This window comes from Lathyrus oleraceus, chromosome 2 (genome assembly GCF_024323335.1).
Source record: "Lathyrus oleraceus cultivar Zhongwan6 chromosome 2, CAAS_Psat_ZW6_1.0, whole genome shotgun sequence".
Classification (NCBI taxonomy): Eukaryota; Viridiplantae; Streptophyta; class Magnoliopsida; order Fabales; family Fabaceae; genus Lathyrus; species Lathyrus oleraceus.
In genome coordinates, this window is record NC_066580.1 from 289,756,138 (window position 1) to 289,774,471 (window position 18,334).

Sequence of the window (18,334 nt, forward strand, 5' to 3'; positions counted from 1 at the left end):
CAAACAAGCTTCAAATTCTTGATGAATTCTTGATCAAAATTATAAATGGAGATCACGGGGATCCATATATGATGTCTAGAGTCAATTTGAACCATCTCTTGATTAGTATCCTTGCATTGAGGGTCTCAAACCTTATATATGACCTTGATGAGGCCTTGGTGGATGCACACACTACCTGCCAAAGAAACAAAGTTATACATAGACATATTTTTGGTATTTTGGTTAGTAAATAAAGAGAAATAAAGTATGATACAATCAAATATGCTTGGTGACCTCTCCCAATTCAAACCCAATGAATGAGGGGTAAAGAGGATGCCAAGGTGTGATCCCAAAACCAATCAATATGATGAAATAGCATGAGGGATCTTAGGGTCAAAATTAGGGTCTTACACTTTGCATCATCATGAGAAGGGCTCCAACTTGGATAAGGATCAACAAGTATGCCACTAGCTCTCATGGATGAAAAAATAATTATCATCAATACTATGGAGATAGGTGAATTATATCTCAACTATGGAAATGACTCATGTCTAACACCTTGAGAAAAGTTTTAAAAGGAAAAATGCACCAAAGACACACAAAAAATTTGAATGAGTTATGCATTTCTTTAAGTCTTTTGAAATTAGTCTAAATATGCTTAAGATGAATTAGAATTTATTGGGAAAAGGTTTTGAAAATCACTTGAAAAAAGTCAAGGTTTATTGAGAAAAATGATTCAGGTTAGAAAGCAAGAAGGTTTTGAAAAAGAGAGAAGATTTTGAATATTAAAGAAATGGAGGAGAAGAAGAGACTATCCTAGAGCATAAAGTAAAATCTAGGGAGGAAATATCTAACCAAGAAATAGAAAGCTTTATGACACCAAAATAACCATGTATCAGAAGAAAGCTTTAAGTCAAGCAAGAATTCCCTCCTTTGGATTAAGCCTCAAGCAAGCCAAAATAAGCAAATAATAATCCATGTATCAGATGAAACCAAAATAACCAAACCAAGTCTTCACAGAGAAGTCCAAAGTCATAGGTATCAGATGAATCCCAAGGTCTCAAATCATAAGTCCCAAAGCAAAGGTCAAGATCCTAATTCTAAGTCCTTAACTCCACAATGATGTTAAGGATAGTAACCACAAGTCTGTGAGTTAGGAGAAATAAGTTTCTTTGTAGGTTTTTTTCTTTGTTAATATCTTATTTACAATGATGTGCATAAAGTAAAAAATGGACAAGAAAAATAAATGACAAAATCACAAATAATATGATATGGGATGCTAAATGTAAAGTATAAAGTAAATGTCATAAAATAAAGATATAAAGTAAATGAAATTTGAGGTAAAAGTTAATACAAGTAAAATGTTAGTAAATGATGTTAGTAATCAAAAATGAAAAGATGTCTTGGTCACTTTTTGGAGAACAATCAACTATTCACTCACAAGCATAAAAATATGGGCATATACATCAATTATGAGAAGGGCTCCAACTTTGATAAAATTAACAAGTATGCCACTAGCTCTCACAAGTGGAAAAGGAGAAACATTTTCATATAATACCATGAAGAAACGAAGACTTACAATCTCACTTATAAAAATTCCATTTGCTTTTGGGACAAATTTAGCGCAATGTTAAGCAATCGTAATTGGACTTATGTAGAAGTCACAACTATCTGATATCCGTTAATAATAATATTTGTGTTAATATATGCTAGAGAAATGATATGTAAATCATTCTCCTAAAGTCATGCCACACAAAAAAGAAAAGAAAGGGGATGATCAAGCACAAAGGCTATGAGGATGGTCCATTACTTCAACCCACACTTCATGACACTTAGAATAAACTTATGCATTATTTCATAGTACCTCAAATGATCCATGATCACTTAGAAGGTAGATTTGAAATGATGAAAGTTCATCAAGTACCAATCCACACATCATGAACAAGATGGACACAAGTCATTCAATTGATCAAAGGGAAAAGAAAGAGATGAAGAAGAAGTGGCCAAGAGAGGTCACACCCAAATTAGATCAAAAGTTTGATCAATTCATCATCAAACTCAATCATCCATTTTGGTGGATTAGGGTTTTCACCCCACCAACACCCAAGATCCATTGAGTTTGATGAGACTTGAAGTTCAAACCATCGTGATCCAAGGCCAACAGAAGTTCACAAAGTCACGCAAATAAAAATGCAATTAAAATGAAATAAAAATGCATCAAAGGTATTTTTTTAAATGAATTTAAAAATAGAAATAAAGTGAAAAATCCATAAAGTCCTTCAAAACACTAAATAAATGGCCAAGAAAATTATGGAAGGTTGGAAATAAAATAAGAAACATATAATAAAATTTTCAGAATTTAAAAATATAGAAAAGTATTTTTTAACCAATTAAATAAAGGAGAAAAGAGAAAATTCATGAAAAACAGAAAATCAGTGAAATTAGATGAAGAAAAGTAAAAGAGAATTTTAGAAATTATTTTGGGATTTTTTGGATAAAAAATGAAATTACTATGAATTTTTAAAGAAAAAGCAATTAATAATAATAAAAGAAAAATAATTAAAATCAGAAAAAACACAGAGTGTTGGATCACGCCTCATTAACTGACTTGGCACATCCAACACTCCAAAGGTTAGGATGCACAATGGAACACGCTGCAAGCCAAAACACAGGATCCAGTTTAAATCCAACCAATCAAAACATTTCATTTTGCCAACGTGTCTGATCAAACTCAGACAACCTGAGAAAGCTCTGATCATCTTCTCCGGTAAGCTCTCACCGGAGTTTCACCGTTTGGTAAATTCAAGACACGGGACCACCACCATTGTCGTCCTCTTCTCATCCCGAATTCGACCTTATACTCCAAATTCATTTATGTGAACTGAGCAAAGGGAATTTCATAGAAGTTTCAGAAACAAGCAAGCCACGAAAAATAAAATTAAATAATGAACACACTCAATCAACAACAGATAAGTTAGGGGAAAGCATCAGAGAATGAAAGACTACATTGTGGTAACTTGTTTGAGTTCACATGATGCTCAGAACTACCTTATCCAGATGGTGATCAGAAGTTGATGAAGCTTGATCTGGTTAGAGCACTTCAGAAGGTCTGAGAGCTTGGGAATTGTTGCAAGCGTTTCAGAGGATGTCAAAGGTGCTAATGGAATCAAGAAATTGGATTGAAACAAACTGAAACTCAAAACAAGATAGTTGAATTTTCTGGAAAAAATTCAAGTTGCAGCAGGGGTTTCTTGGCTCTCAAAAGCTTGCAAATGAAGGAAATAGCTTCCTCTATTTATAGGGAATGTGATTGGATCCAAATATGTGTGGAATGATGCAGAATTCGTGCAAAATGAATTTGATCCGAATGTGTGAAAAGTGTGACTTGAAACTCATCAAAACTCAGCCAAATGATGTGTTTTAAGGGTAAATTAACTTCTAGAGACTTGGTTAAACATGTTTAGGTCCAAAGCACTTGCTAATTTGGCTTGGAATTGAGATTAGTCGTGTTCAAAACTCGGGCAATGGCAATTTCTTCAGTTACAAGTCACCATGTTCAAACCAATGGGGCATCCTGCTCAAGAGGCTTTTTGATCTCATTCTTTTCGCAATGTGTTAACATCATGGCCAAGATTACAATATGCTAAGAAAGGTTACATTTGGATGTTGATCACAAATTTATGTCATGTTGAAGTTGGCATGAAAAACTAGTTACATAACTTAGAAAGATTTGAGTGTTTCATGGCTGAAAATGACCTGTAATGTTTTAATGAATTCCATAGCCTTCCAAGTATATTCTGACCTTGGTCCTTAAAGCAAACTTGTAGAGGGTATCACAAATGACATTTTTCAAAACGAATCAGCCTCAAATGTTGAAAATTGAAGAAGTTATGATCTTTGAAAGTTGAGAAAAAGTCACTTGAAAATAGGTCAATTTTTACCAAGTCCACAAATGACCTATAATGTCTCCAAACTTTTGATGATCTTACAAGCATAATTGGATCTTATAATGTAAAGAGAAGTTGTATAGTATGTTGATAAGAGTCATACTCAAAAATAAGCATTCAAAAATGGTAAGAATTGAAGGAGTTGTGATCCTTGGAACCTTGACTTCAAAATGTTGACTTTTTGGTCAAACCACTTGGAACAAGCTTGTGTACTTGGACTTTTCTTGCATTTAAAAGCACATGGGTGACCATATGAACTCAAAATAAGGTGTCTTTGATTCCTCTTGATTAAATTTCTAAAATATTGAAGTTGCCTGTTGAAGAAGGCATGGAAATAAACATATAAACCTTTGATTTTCCTTGAGAAGTAAGCCACAAAACTTTAAGATGTCCTTGATTGAAAAGCCCTACCTTGCACAATAAACTTAAAGGAAACAAGACATGTTTTATATTTTGATTAGTGGTTAGATAAGCAATGAACATATAAACACAAAGGTAAAATAAATCAACAAAGAGGTGCTTGGTGATCCATGTAAGAAGCAAACCCAAAGATGGATAAAGCGAAGGACCAAGATGTGACCTTGCTTATATGCGAAAAATGAAAATGAGATGTGGGATATTAGGGTTTAAAAATAGGGTATGATTGGGCACCACTCCGAAAATCCTTTTCTCAAAGGTAAAAACATTTTCTTAGAGAGGACAATAATAAAAAACCAAACTACGGAGCTCTGATTCCTCATCCCTGATGAGTGATACGTATGCACAAGGGCCACAATCCTTAGAAAGCACAATAATAAAAAAACCAAAAATTCTACTCTCTCACACTCATTTTAAAAATAAAATAATAAATATAATAAATACCCGCATATGCAAACAACCCAAATGGTTCCCATGGAGTACCATGGACGTGAGGTGTGTTAATACCTTCCCCTTGTGTAACTGACTTCCGAACCCAAATCTCAGTTGCGAGACTAATTCCTTATCTTTGCGCTTATTCCAGAACATGTCTTTAAATTGAAAAAATCTTTGTATGGTCTAAAACAAGCTCTTAGAGCTTGGTATGAAAGACTAAGTACTTTTCTTCTGGAAAATGATTTTATCAGAGGCAAAGTTGATTCTACACTCTTTTGTAAAAATATCAGAAATGACCTCATGATCTGTCAAATATATGTTGATGACATAATTTTTGGTTCTGTTAATCCCTCTGTCTATCAAGAATTTTCTGAGCTAATGTAGGCTGAATTTGAAATGAGTCTGATGCAAGAACTAAAGTTCTTTCTGGGAATACAAATCAATCAAACATCAGATGTAACGTATATTTATCAAATAAAATACATAAAAGACATTCTAAAGAAGTTTGAAATGTCATATAGCAAACCAGCAAAGACGCATATGCACCCCACATGCATTCTGGAGAAAGAAGAGATAAGTCAAAAGGTTTGTCAGAAACTTTATCATGGTATGATAGGTTCTCTTCTCTATCTGACTGCTACTCGTCTAGATATTCTATTCAGCATTTGTCTCTGTGCCAGATTCCAGTCAGATCCAAGGGAATCTCACTTAATAGTTGTTAAGAGAATCCTAAGGTATCTAAAAGGAATACCTAACATTGGCCTGATGTATGAAAAAATATCAGAGTATAGGCTTTATGGATATTATGATGCAGATTACGCTGGAGACAGATTGGAACAAAAAAGTACATCTGGAAACTGTCAATTTCTAGAAGGAAACCTCATTTCTTGGGGTAGCAAAATACAATCAACCATAGCACTCTCGACTGCAGAAGCATAATATATTTCAGCTTCATTATGCACTACTCAGATGCTCTGGATGAAGAATCAACTAAAGGACCTTCAGATATATGAGAGTAACATTCCTATCTTTTGTGACAATACTGTTGCCATATGCTTAAGTAAGAATCCTATTCTGCACTCCAAAGCAAAGCACATAGAAATTAAACATTATTTTAGCAGAGACTATGTTCAGAAAGGGGTAATAACTTTAAAATTCATTGATACAGACCACCAATGGGCTGATATCTTCACAAAACTCCTAGCTGAAGATAGATTCTCACTCATTCTAAAACATTTAAACATGGAAGATTGTCCAGAATGAGTATAAAGCATGTGTTCCTTCTCTGAAGTGTCAAAATAGGTTCTAACTTAAAATCTATCTAGCATCTGGGTCAGATTCTGATACCTCTACCAGTTAGAAGTAATCTGAATTAGAAATCCTCAGGATCAAATCTCTTGGCTTTCTTGAGGTCAGATATATCAACATGTGGCCTCTCTTGCGTCTGATCTTGGATCTTCTAGACAATTGTCTAACACAGAACTCAAGATCCAGACTATTGAGATCTCCTTGACGAGTGTGCATATTTTTGGGTTTAGACATCCATCATTAGCAGAAATTAATTTCCCTCTTGCGTGTCAACTCAAATTTATGTGCAAAATAATTTATGTTGTTTACTATTCTCATATAATGATGTCGTTTTGCATGCTAACTTTTGTGTATATATTTGTCACAACTCTCACTCTCACACTTTTTCACTCACAAACCCACATAAACCCTTGTTACCTAAACTCTCTCCAAGGATCTTCATCGTTCTTCATCTTCTTCAACATTCAAACATTCATCTTCTTCAAATGGACTCCCAACAACAAGTGTACAACTACTCACAACAGATGGAAGCTACTGAACAACCTGCCAACGCTCCTCAGCAAACCTCTATTGAAACTGCTACAACATCTATCACTGCCTACAAGGAACCTCATGTTCTTGATCGACCACCTCACATCAACCCAGCAACATCGTTTGATAAATTGAAAGTCCTTTGTGAGTCTCTAGTGGATTTTGTTAATATGAAGCTAAATGGAGTCAACCTCACTAAAGAACTGAAGAAACAAGGTTGGGTAACTTGCTTTCAGAGGCTTTATGGTCCCATTTATACTTTTCTGGTCAAGGAGTTCTGGAGATTCGTAGAGATGACCATTGTATCTTCTCATATGTTCTGGGTGTGAAGATGGTCAGCACTGAAAAATCAATTGCAAAACTTCTGAACATGGAGAAAATTAGGGGAAGAAGAATCTACAACATAAACCCTAGGGCAAGATACATGTCTTAGGAAATTGTTCCCACCATCTTCAAACAAAGCTCTAACGGAAGATGGTGGGAACAAAATCTAAAAGTGTGGTTGAAGATTATTCTGGGTACCATTCACCACCGCCCAGCATCAAACTCCTTAGACTACATCAACACCGACCAGAAGTGTATCCTTTACTGCCTTCACAAAGGTTTGAAATTGAATCTCCCTGCACTACTTTTCAAATACCTAAGGGATTCAGTCAGAGACACAAGGAATCACATGGAACCTAGAAACTACATCCCTCTAGGCAGACTCGTTTCTGATGTTCTAATTGAAAGCGGCTTAGTAGATCATCTGATATCCCATTATCTGATGGAAGATGTGACCGTAGACGTCGACAAACCTATGAATGCCAGGAATCTGAAAAGCATGAGAGTTATTGAAGGGTATTAGCAAGGCCAACTCTGGATACGTCTTCGGAAGCTCTGAAGGATCAGAGAAAGATTCCAAATGGTCTCTATCTATTCTCCAAGATAGATCCTCCTGAGGTCATTGCCTACTACCTCCAGGATCTGGCAACTCAAGGAGTAGACATATCTGAATTTTCAGTGGATTGGCTACCTGAACATCCATCAAACTTCATGAAGAGGATGCGAGAGCCTTCTGAAAGGAAGTCAAAGAAGAAGACTCTGAAGCTAGGAGAACCATCAGAAACCAGACCGCCTATGCCTCTGGTCTCCTCTACTTCAAGTAAGTCAGATCCCTCTGACACTCTCTTACACTCTAATTTAAAGCAACTATCTTCCTCTCTACCTCAACCATCCTCTACATACACAAACTCTGAATCCACAACATTCACCCCAAATCCCTCTGAACCTCATAACTCTAACCCACCCTCACCTCCCCTTCAACCTTTTAATATCACCACCACAACACTCCCCATCTCTTAGGCCTTACTCTTCAATGCACCAATCTCACCTCCTTTTTCAACTCCCTCCTTTCCACCTTACTATGACATATCCTCTGACTCTGACCAGCCAGAACCAACTGATCATCCATCCCCCGACACTAGCTCAACTCCAAGCCAACGTTCTCTCTAATCAAAACCCATTTGAGCTAGAAACCTTAATCCCTTTCCCATCTGAACATCCCACAGCACCACAAACAGTCTCACCTTTTGAACCTCCCCCTGAAACCCCTGTTACACAAACCTCTGACTCTCCCACTGGAACCAACCCCACCCAACCAGAAACTATCTCTCCAGCCTATAACCCTGAACCAACTTTCCCCACCCTGGAAGAGACAGTAGCTTTATTTTCTGAGTCTTCAGCGGAGAAGCTCAACTCACTGTCTGAAAAATCCAAACTAAGTGATAATCCCTCTGAAGTGAGGAATCACTGGAATAGAGTTATCAGATGGATGATATCTAAGGTATTCAAGCTGAAAGGCCTCTCTGAACAAGTTAGAAACAGATACATCAGAGAAGCTGAAGAGAGGCTCGAGGCTTGTCTGGATAGAGAAGCTGAAGAGAAAGCTCGCCAGGAAGCTGAAGAAAAGGCAAGACTGGAAGCTGAAGAGAAAGCAAGGAAAGAAGCAGAAGACAAGGCATCCGCTAAGGCTATTGCCGTTGAAGTTGAAGCCAAAGCCAAGGTTGACGCTGAAGAAGCAGCACGCATTGCTGCGGAAGAATCCGCCAAGGAAAAAGATGTGGCTCTGACTCAGGGTGAGTCATCTGTCTCTGATCTCGCTCCATTGGTGCTGAAAACTCTAGAGGAACTCCAGAAAGAACAACAGATCATAAGAGCCAGATTAGATCAATAGGACTCTGTCAACTCAAGTATTTAGAGTATCCTGACTCAGTTGCTCTAAAGGATGCCACCTCCTCCAAACCCTTAGGTACCTTAGGATTTCTGCTATGTATTTCTCTTGTGTTCCTCTAATTGTTCTTGTTTTTCTTGCCTCTGTACCTGCTTACTTAATCCAATGATTTTTTTTTGCTAATTTTTTTCTTTTAGTCTGACAAAAAGGGGGAGAAATAATTTAACAACCTTCTAATGAAAGTAATATCTAAGCCTCACAATGTACCTCTCACATTCCAAAATATTATGTTGTCTAAAGTTCTCGCGGGAAGGATCTGAGTAAAACATCTTAGAAACAAGCTAAGCAACATAAGAAGATCTGGTAAGAACCTCTAAACCCTAAAATATCAAATTTAGGGGGAGATTGTCTATCTCAGGGGGAGTCACAATACATCTGAGTCTGTATTTATCTTCCTTTTATTATTTTAAAGTATCATTGTTTCATCAAAAGTCTACAGTTTTGTCATCATCAAAAAGGGAGAGATTGTTATAATAAGATTTCAGTTCTGCAATTTATCCTTAAGTTTTGATGATAACAAAGGATGAAACACTTTGGTACCCTGATAAAATTCTCTAAGTGTGCGGGGCTCTAATGATTAGAACATCTGAAGAAACAAAGTCTAAGCGTTAAGCAAGTCCAGAACAGCTGAACGAAAATCAAAAAGCATCGCTCTGATGACACGAGGCTCTGACACTCTGAATCTAGAAGATCTATCATATGAAGTCTTTAGAGCTCATTACATATGAGGAATGCAAAATCAAATATTATTCAAGAGCTTATAATCAGACAACTATCTGAAGAACGAAAGATCTAAGTATCTGAACTCCATGAACAAGAACACAATTGTCTCCAGTTTTTCTATTATCAAAAAGGGGAAGTATATGAGTGCATTATTTTGTTTAGATAGGTTTTATATGATGTCAAAATTAGGAATTCGAGTTTATGTATATTGGACGGTATGCACTTTAGCATTCTTGCATTAGGAAGCATGTCAATATTGTTGGAAATGGTTTGGAAAAGAGTTGTGCATCAAAATATTATGTTGTTCATGAGAAACTTGTTTTATGTGAAAATTTCATATTACAGGTTGACACATGCGCACACATAGATGATCTGGTAAATGCATAGGTCGGCACATTGTAGGATAGGTCGACACATAGCTGCATTATTAAAGTTTGTAGGCTTTGTTTTATGCGGTGACTAAACAGGTCGACCTATAGGCAGCACATTGCCTTGATAGGTTGACACATGGCTTTGAACAGGTAGACACATTGCTTCAATAGGTCGACACATGGCTCATACAAGTCGACCTATTGATCAAAAACATTGAAAAATTGCCTTAGTTTTCATTCCTTTTGCATTACTTTTTCTTTATATTGGTCACATACATATAAATACCATATACATGAATCATTCTCTGGTAAGGTTTCTAGAGTGAGTAAAACCTACATGAATGCATGATTTCGAAGCATCTCATCATCTTCAATTTAATCTATGCATACACACAATCAAACTACACATAATCATTTTTTGATTGGGTGCCATCTAGATTAGGATTGATAACGTCTAATTAGGTTTGTTGTACCGGGAATATTGGGTTGAGATCTTTGAGGGATTCAAATCAGAAAATCGAGGTGGGGTTTTCCTTCAAGATCTTTATGGTTTGAAGGTTTTGAATAATATTGTGCAATTCAGATCCGGTCGAGTGAAATCCTTGGGACTAGGTGTGTCGTGCAAGGGAGTAGCGTGAAACGGTAGATCGTTTGACAAATCTTGGACTCAACAAGTGTGCGCTTGGGATTAATTCAGTCGGGTGAAAGCCTTGGGACAAGAAGGTCGTGCAAGGAAGTAGCAACAATAGGTGAATTGAATCGGTATTGTTGGTGTCTTGATCAATATTTGATCAAGGTTTTTGGAGGTGCTAGAGTCAAGAACAAACTTAGGGTTTATGGAGTTTGATCTCTCATATCTTATACACATACATTTGCAAAGTAAGATTTATTATAATAATATCTCAATTCAAATTTGAATTGAGGGCAGACGTGTCCATAGCGAGATCGACTGGGAAACTGTCTAAGCAAATCCTTGTGTACTCTCTCTCTCTCTATCTCTTTTATTTTTTTATTCGCAAATTATCGATTGGTTTGATTGCCGAATCAACATAGTTTGGATCATAATTTTGATTACATTTTGAATCTTGTCTTTGTTGTATTGATCACTAACCATTTGATTGTGATTGGATTTCTTAGAACAACAAGCACCATATAAAATTCCAAACTTTGTTTTTCGCACATCAGGTGTTCGACAAATTGTTTGACTTAGTTTTATTGTGTGTGGATATCATTGGAGATAGACTTTTACTATTATTGAGTATTCAATTAGTTGTGCTTAATTTTTGTTGATTGACTTGTGGATTATTATCATAACATTGACACCTTTACGCATATCTAGGTTATTCAATAGTAGGTTCGGTTAGACAATTTTTTATCCGAAAAATATTTGAAACTTATTTTTGCGCCATAAATTTTTTTAAGTCAGATTTTTGGATAAATTTTTAACGTAGAATCTATTCACGACCCTCCAGATCTAGGTCCATCGTCTAACACAATATATTCAGCTTCACAGGTTGACAAAGCAACAACTGGTTGCTTCTTGGAACACCAAGAAATAGGACTTCCTAGATACTTAAACAAATATCCAGAAGTACTTCTTCTGTCAACTTTATCTCTACACGAATCAGAGTATGAGTAACACATCAGTTCTGAATTAGTATTCTCTCTAGAAGGGAACAAAACTTCATACTTCAGAGTCCCCTTTATATACCTTAGAATCCTGATAACAACTTGGTAATGAGACCACTTTGGTTTACTCATGAACCTACTAACCATTCCAACTGCATAGCAAATGTCAAGTTTGGTATTACACAAATACCTCAAAGAGCCAACCAACTGCTTGAAAGTTGTGGCATCTACATCATCACCTTCAGAATCAGAATCCAGTTTGTGATTTGTTTCTGCAAGTGTGACAACAGTCTTACAATTCAGCATCTTGAATCTCTTCAGAAGCTCAAGTTCTTCTTTCATGGCCTTCAACCGCACTTTCTTCTTGAGAGTTTCTTCAATACTCACTGGTTCAGAGTCTACTAACATGGTACACTAAACAACTTCTTCCTCAAAGTCTACTTCAGTATCTTGCAACATGTCAAACTTTGTAAATCTTATTAGTATTTGTCTGATTCTTTGTGTGTGCAACCAATTTCTGTGTGTAACCCTTAGTGGAATTGTTATCGAAAATTTGTTAGAATTTGTTATTTTCTCTCTTCCTCCATCTTCATCTTTTTCACCTTATGCACCAACAATATTATGTTTAAAATTGACTTTGAGAAGGCGTATGAAAAAACCAATTGAAAGTTCTTAGAGATTTTCCTCTAGCTACAATCTCTTTAATCATGAGTTATGTTTGCTCTAAGAACTTGGCAGTTTTGTGGAATGGTGCTAGGACGAATAATTTCAGACCTACTAGAGGACTATGCCAAGGCGATCCTCTACAAAGTCAACGTGGTACTTGGGAACCTATCCAGGTATCTTAGGGTGGCTCTGCTCTCTCCCGTATTATTTTTGCTCAAGATGAGATGATTTTGGCAACTCAGAGTTTCTGCAAAAATACAACATTTTATTTGGCTTTGTTCATATAACGCCCTTCTTCCAACTAATGCATGTAGACAATACTTCAACATGACAGCTACGCCAGTTTCCAACTAATGCATGTAGACAATACTTCAACATGACAGTTACGCCAGGCTGCACACGTTAATCGTCCCTTATGAAAAATCAATTACAATACTTACATGACTGCCCTCATTCCAAAGAACTTTGTCTTCAAATGGAAAGACAGGAATTTTTTCTCCCTAATGGATGACACAGTTTGGGTTAAGCAGATGGCTTGTGGCACTATTTTCGAATAACATCCTTGGCATATTCAAGAAGTGGTGAGGAAGACTTAGACATTGCATGAAGAGTTCATTATTCTTTGCCAATCTTAAAGCTCTGATACATCTATGCACCGGATTTTAACACATTTGAAACCACCTCCTCAAGGTCTCATCAAATTCAATGTAGATGGCAACTTTCTTGAAGACAACTTTCGGCTAGGAGCTGATGGAGTTATTTGTAACACCACCAAAAAAATATGACATATGCAATAACATTGCATGAAGAGTTCAGATCTAATCATCTCCACAAATAATGATGTAATTAAGGTTTTTGCATGTTTAAAATGACCTTCATGAGAGGAATTAAACTCAAACAAATGGGGGAGGATGTACAATAACCACAAGGAATTAAGGGATAGAAACAAAGTAAGAAATCTGGATGCATAAAAAAGGCCATATGAATCATCATCACTTGTAAGTTTTCATTCTTTTCTGAGCTTGACTCGAGTCTTCTCTAATGTCAACATCTCTAAAATGTGCAATGCTTTGGTCGCCAGAAAGAGGGTTATCATGATCCTGCATAATTAAAATGAATAAACAAAATAATTAGACCCCAAAGGAAAATGCATCATTAACTTCATTTATACAAAAATACTCGAGTTCATCTAACATAATAACTCCTGAGCACAGAAAATTGACGCTCAACCAGCCTAAGTTCATGTTAAAAAGATCAAATATTAATGAAGACAAAATGCCGTTATATATACCTTCGGAGAAGAGGTTGTGCCGCTTGCCTCTTTGTTTGCACGCTTCCCAAGATCAATTTGCACCGAAATGTTGGCCTTTGAGAGATCTAACCCAGCACTCTGTAGCGCCTGAGTTAGATTGTTCAGCAACCTGTTTTACAAATGATTTTATACATCTCAATTAAAAGTTCAAATAGACTTCAACAAAAGCTACAGTGTTATCCTAATAGGCAGGCCAATGTAGTCAAATAAAGAATATAGCAGCTCTATAGCACTACTGCGTAGTGGAATTTTAACAAACCGCTAGTATTCTGCTAGACATGAGATAGTACAAAGTGTTGTTATATAAAGGCTATAGCATTTTAGTAATGCAAAATTTGAACAAATCACTAATTTCCACAATCTGCAAGTGACAGCGTTGGGAAAGGTTGCAAACTTGGTATGGTCCTCAGGGTTACTTAATACAAAAAGAATAATTAGCGCCGAGCATGCAAGCTGCTAGATTCAACAATCATTAGGTAACAAAAAAAACTTGTAGAACAACTTCAACTTATTAGCCAATTCCTCCAAAGCAGCTACTGAATCCGACATATTTCCTTTTTTCATAAAGAAAGCTAATCACACGCGAGAACGAATTGTAATAAACTGGACAAATCAACACACATGTAACCTTGAAATTGTCAAATATTCATACCATTAATGAGAGATCTTTACGAACATATTTATTGACAAATGTAAGGCATTGTTGATTATAGCTCATACAATGACTAGCAAATTGAAAATTTGACATATTCAAAAATTAAAAGAAAGAACTCCACGTGGTTTGAATTTTAAAACCATAACAAAAGGAAATATTTTTAGAAGTTAGTAGTTGTTGAAAACATCAATATCTGATAAGCCATACAATCATCAATATTTTCAGTGGAATAAAAAGAAGATTATTAAGTAATTACGCACTCTTGGGAGTATACACTCGAGATGCTGACTGTCCCTCCTTCAATTGTAAGTTCATCCTGCTGATTCAGTTGTTCACTAGTTGCGGGACACTCAGATGATTGCGCATCGGAAACAGTTCCCTGAAGAGGATGGGAAAACACACCATCACTTCTGACAGGAACAGACATGTTTGCATGCATAGGTAGTACGGGCAGAGGAATTCCCTTGCTTGCTAAATCAGGTTGCCTCTCCGCTGTTTTTCCGACAATATCCCGACTCAGATCATGATCCATCATATTCTGAGCACCACTAAGCATAGTTGGAGAGATACTAATGTTGCTTTCATCATACTTTCCGGGAAATGGTAATGCCGGACCTGAACCATTCTTTAGCGCTGGAGGTTGACCAACAAAGTTTTGGACACGCCAATGGCTATTTCTCTGCAATATTGTTGCAGGTAAGCATTCTATCTCAATAAATCAACAAAAGCACGAGAACCTAAACATATTGTTTAATAAATTTACCCATGGCATCAACTTCGACGGCTCTTGACTCCAACCTTGATATGAGCCTTCATATTTTTGTACCTTCTCCTGTAAGTACTGAACATACTCGATCACCTGCAGAGAAACATGATAAATCAACAGATTCTAAGATTTACGCTCAGCTAAATTCTCAACTAATATAAACATGAAAATGATAAGTATTTCTAAGTTTACGAAAAGTACCTCTAATAAGAACGACGCTGTGTCCCTCTTTTGATCACATTGAGGTATGAGATCCCTCAATATTTGGAATCTGAAGGAAAATGTCACCAATCATCAATCTCCATAGCTTAGTGATAAATTATAAAAAACTTCAACAACACATCTCTCATGGATCTCAGAAACCAGTGTTATCGGCGGCAGATGGAAATCCATGGCGAATAGCCAAAATCCCGCCATACTGGCTGCTTTGTGGCTCCGGCATAGTCGATTATAGCAGAAAAACCAGCAATATCAGCTGATATTTACCATTGTTGCCAGCCAAAAAACCGCCATTGATATCCACAATAGTGCCGCCATGGCGGATATCCAATAACACAGTCAGAAACTAATTGTAAACTTCTCATGTAGAACACAACACAAATTCCAGCATTATTTTTACCAATATGTATTTCACATACCTCTCATTTATCTTGCTTCTTCTTCGCTGCTCGGTTACAGAATGTTTCGATCTTATTACACTAGCTTTATCAGTAGCTTTCCCATCTGCTTACACAACAAATTTAAACCAATACAACATTTCAAGATTTCAAATGCTAAACTAAGGTAACCTCCAACAAATTCAATAACCTTTTCAAAATAAATACAACAAAAAAATTAAAAACGTCTTAAAAAACAAAAAAACACGCCTATAATCGGATCTAACAATAACATTAGAAAAGGGTAAGAACATGTTTTTTAGAAGAAACATGAAAGGTACCTTTGTTGTTGTTAGGGGCAGAGGAAGAGCCTTGTTTTTTTGAAGAATTGAAGTCTTCCTCATCGTACTCGTCTTCTTCGTGGTTCACTTTTCCTGCTTTCATTGTTGTACGCAAAAGGGTATCACTCAACAATTCTGAATCCAAAAAAAATGAAAACTTTGAGCGAAAAGGGAACACCCAGATGAGAAATTGAAAGAGAGAAAGGGAAAAAATGGAAATTGGATTTGGAACCTTAGAGGGTGATCTACGCCGGCGGTGAAATGGGAGTGAGTGTCTCCGGCAAAGGACATGAGTGACCACCACCGGAGAGAAGAGGTAAGTTAGCATGTGGTTGAACTCATGCGTATCTCGTGAGCCTTCTTCATTTGGCAATAAACCCTTTTCCTTTCCTTTCCTCTATTTTCTTTTTCTTTTTCTATTTATTCAATAGTGTAACAGGGCAAAAGAATATCTTTTAATATTATAAAATGATTCATCAATTTAATAAATGTATAAATTTATATTATTATTATATTTTAAATTTAAACATGTATAAATTATAAAATAATTATCATTAATGGGTGTGGATAATATAAGTATATTATTTTGGAAATAAATCTCTCACGTCCATGTATTTCTATTTTGATCTAATGAATCTTATGTATATTAAAAACGTCTAGACATTTCCTCAAATTTTTATTTGTCAAGATTGATAATTGTGTTTATTCCTCTAGATTGTTTGGGAATTTGAAGGAAAGAGAAAAGGAAATGGGCTGGGTTTGGATACTCTGGTTTTTGTTCTTAAATAATTTTTCTCTCCATATTCATATTCATATTCATTTATTTGTATTTTTTTTTAAATAATCAATCAAATATGATTTATTAAATTATTTTAAATTTTTTCAATATTAAAAAAAATTTAAAATATCATTCTTGAATTAAGAAACAAATAAATATTTATACTAAAATGCATACAAATTTTTAATAATAATTTGTTTAATAAAACTAATAAATTAAAAAAAAAACACACATATATTATATATATATATATATATATATATATATATATATACATATATATATATATATATTATATATATTATATATATTATATATTATTAATATATATACATATATATATAATATATATAATATAATATATATATATATATATATATATATATATATATATATATATATATATATATATATATATATATATATATATATATATATATATATATATATATATATATTATATATTATATATATATATATATATATATATATATATATATATATATATATATATATATATATATATATATATATATATAGTGGATACTAAACTATTTTTCTTTATCTTATCTGTGTGGTAACTTTTGCAGGTACCACTAGGGATTGATCTAATCGGCATCTTAGAAGAAGGGGGGTTTTTGAAAAATGATTCTTAAAAATATATAAGGAATTTTTTAATATTTTTTTAAGAAAAGATTTTGTATATAATGATAAAAAAAAATGTTTATCATCAACCTATCTTTAAATTTTGAAATATTATAACACAAAATTATATTTGAATAATTTGTCTAAGTCCTTCAAAATCCTTCAAATGTCTCCTCCGATTTTATTTTTCTTTAGTTCCCCCAAATTAGGGAGATTTTGATTTGTGAATAAAAATAAATTCCTTGAAACTCTTCCCTCATAAATCTTTCTATTCTTTTAACTCAATCATTCCTTTTTTTTTTTCAAAGTCCTCTTTTCCCTTCCCCTCCAAACTGTTGGAATTAAACTTCAATCTTAGAGATAATCCGAATCAATCTTTCTAATTGATCGTATCTCTTGTTCTTCACCCTTTGTTGGAGTGAATCAACCACATCCTGGTTGCAAGATGACTCTACTTTGCATTTAGATTTGAAGAGATGAAAAGAAAAGATAAATTCAGGTTTTAGAGAATATAGAATTTTAGAGGAAGAAGAAGAATGTATTGTATTGTGCAACTGCACTGAACTATATCTTAAAATGGTTACAGAGTGATGAGTTATTTAACTACATAGAGCCTCATTCTATTTATAATGAGATAACTTGCACTCCAAGTAATCTTAAAATAACTAACTCAACTGTTAACTCTAACGAATTCTAGCTGATTCGACTTTGTTGAATATACGCATTCTTAGACTCTATCGAAGTAAACTTCTTAGACAACTTCATACATGTTTCGACGTTGTCGAATACAATCTTACTTAACACAAAGAATTACATATTTAACACACCACCTAATTCATTGTGTCTAAGTTGTCTACATTCATCATTATTCTCAATCTCTTGAAAAATTTGACTTGCACAGCCTTTGTCATTATGTCTGCAATCTGATTCTCTGATCTGCAATGTTCCAGGCTCAACCTTCCA

At 34.9% G+C, this 18,334-nt stretch overlaps 1 protein-coding gene across 1 annotated transcript; it reads right to left on the minus strand.

Annotated features, from left to right (window-relative positions):
- Window positions 1–13,097: 13,097 nt before the first annotated feature.
- Window positions 13,098–16,380, minus strand: LOC127119170 (transcription factor BIM2). The gene is made up of 8 exons (XM_051049352.1): window positions 16,181–16,380; window positions 15,949–16,083; window positions 15,650–15,734; window positions 15,213–15,282; window positions 15,009–15,104; window positions 14,506–14,924; window positions 13,570–13,699; window positions 13,098–13,378 (listed from the first exon to the last, which is right to left on the minus strand). The coding sequence occupies exons 2-8, from the start codon at window positions 16,049–16,051 to the stop codon at window positions 13,271–13,273; spliced, it is 1,011 nt and encodes a 336-aa protein (XP_050905309.1). The 5' UTR covers window positions 16,052–16,083; window positions 16,181–16,380; the 3' UTR covers window positions 13,098–13,270.
- Window positions 16,381–18,334: the final 1,954 nt, after the last annotated feature.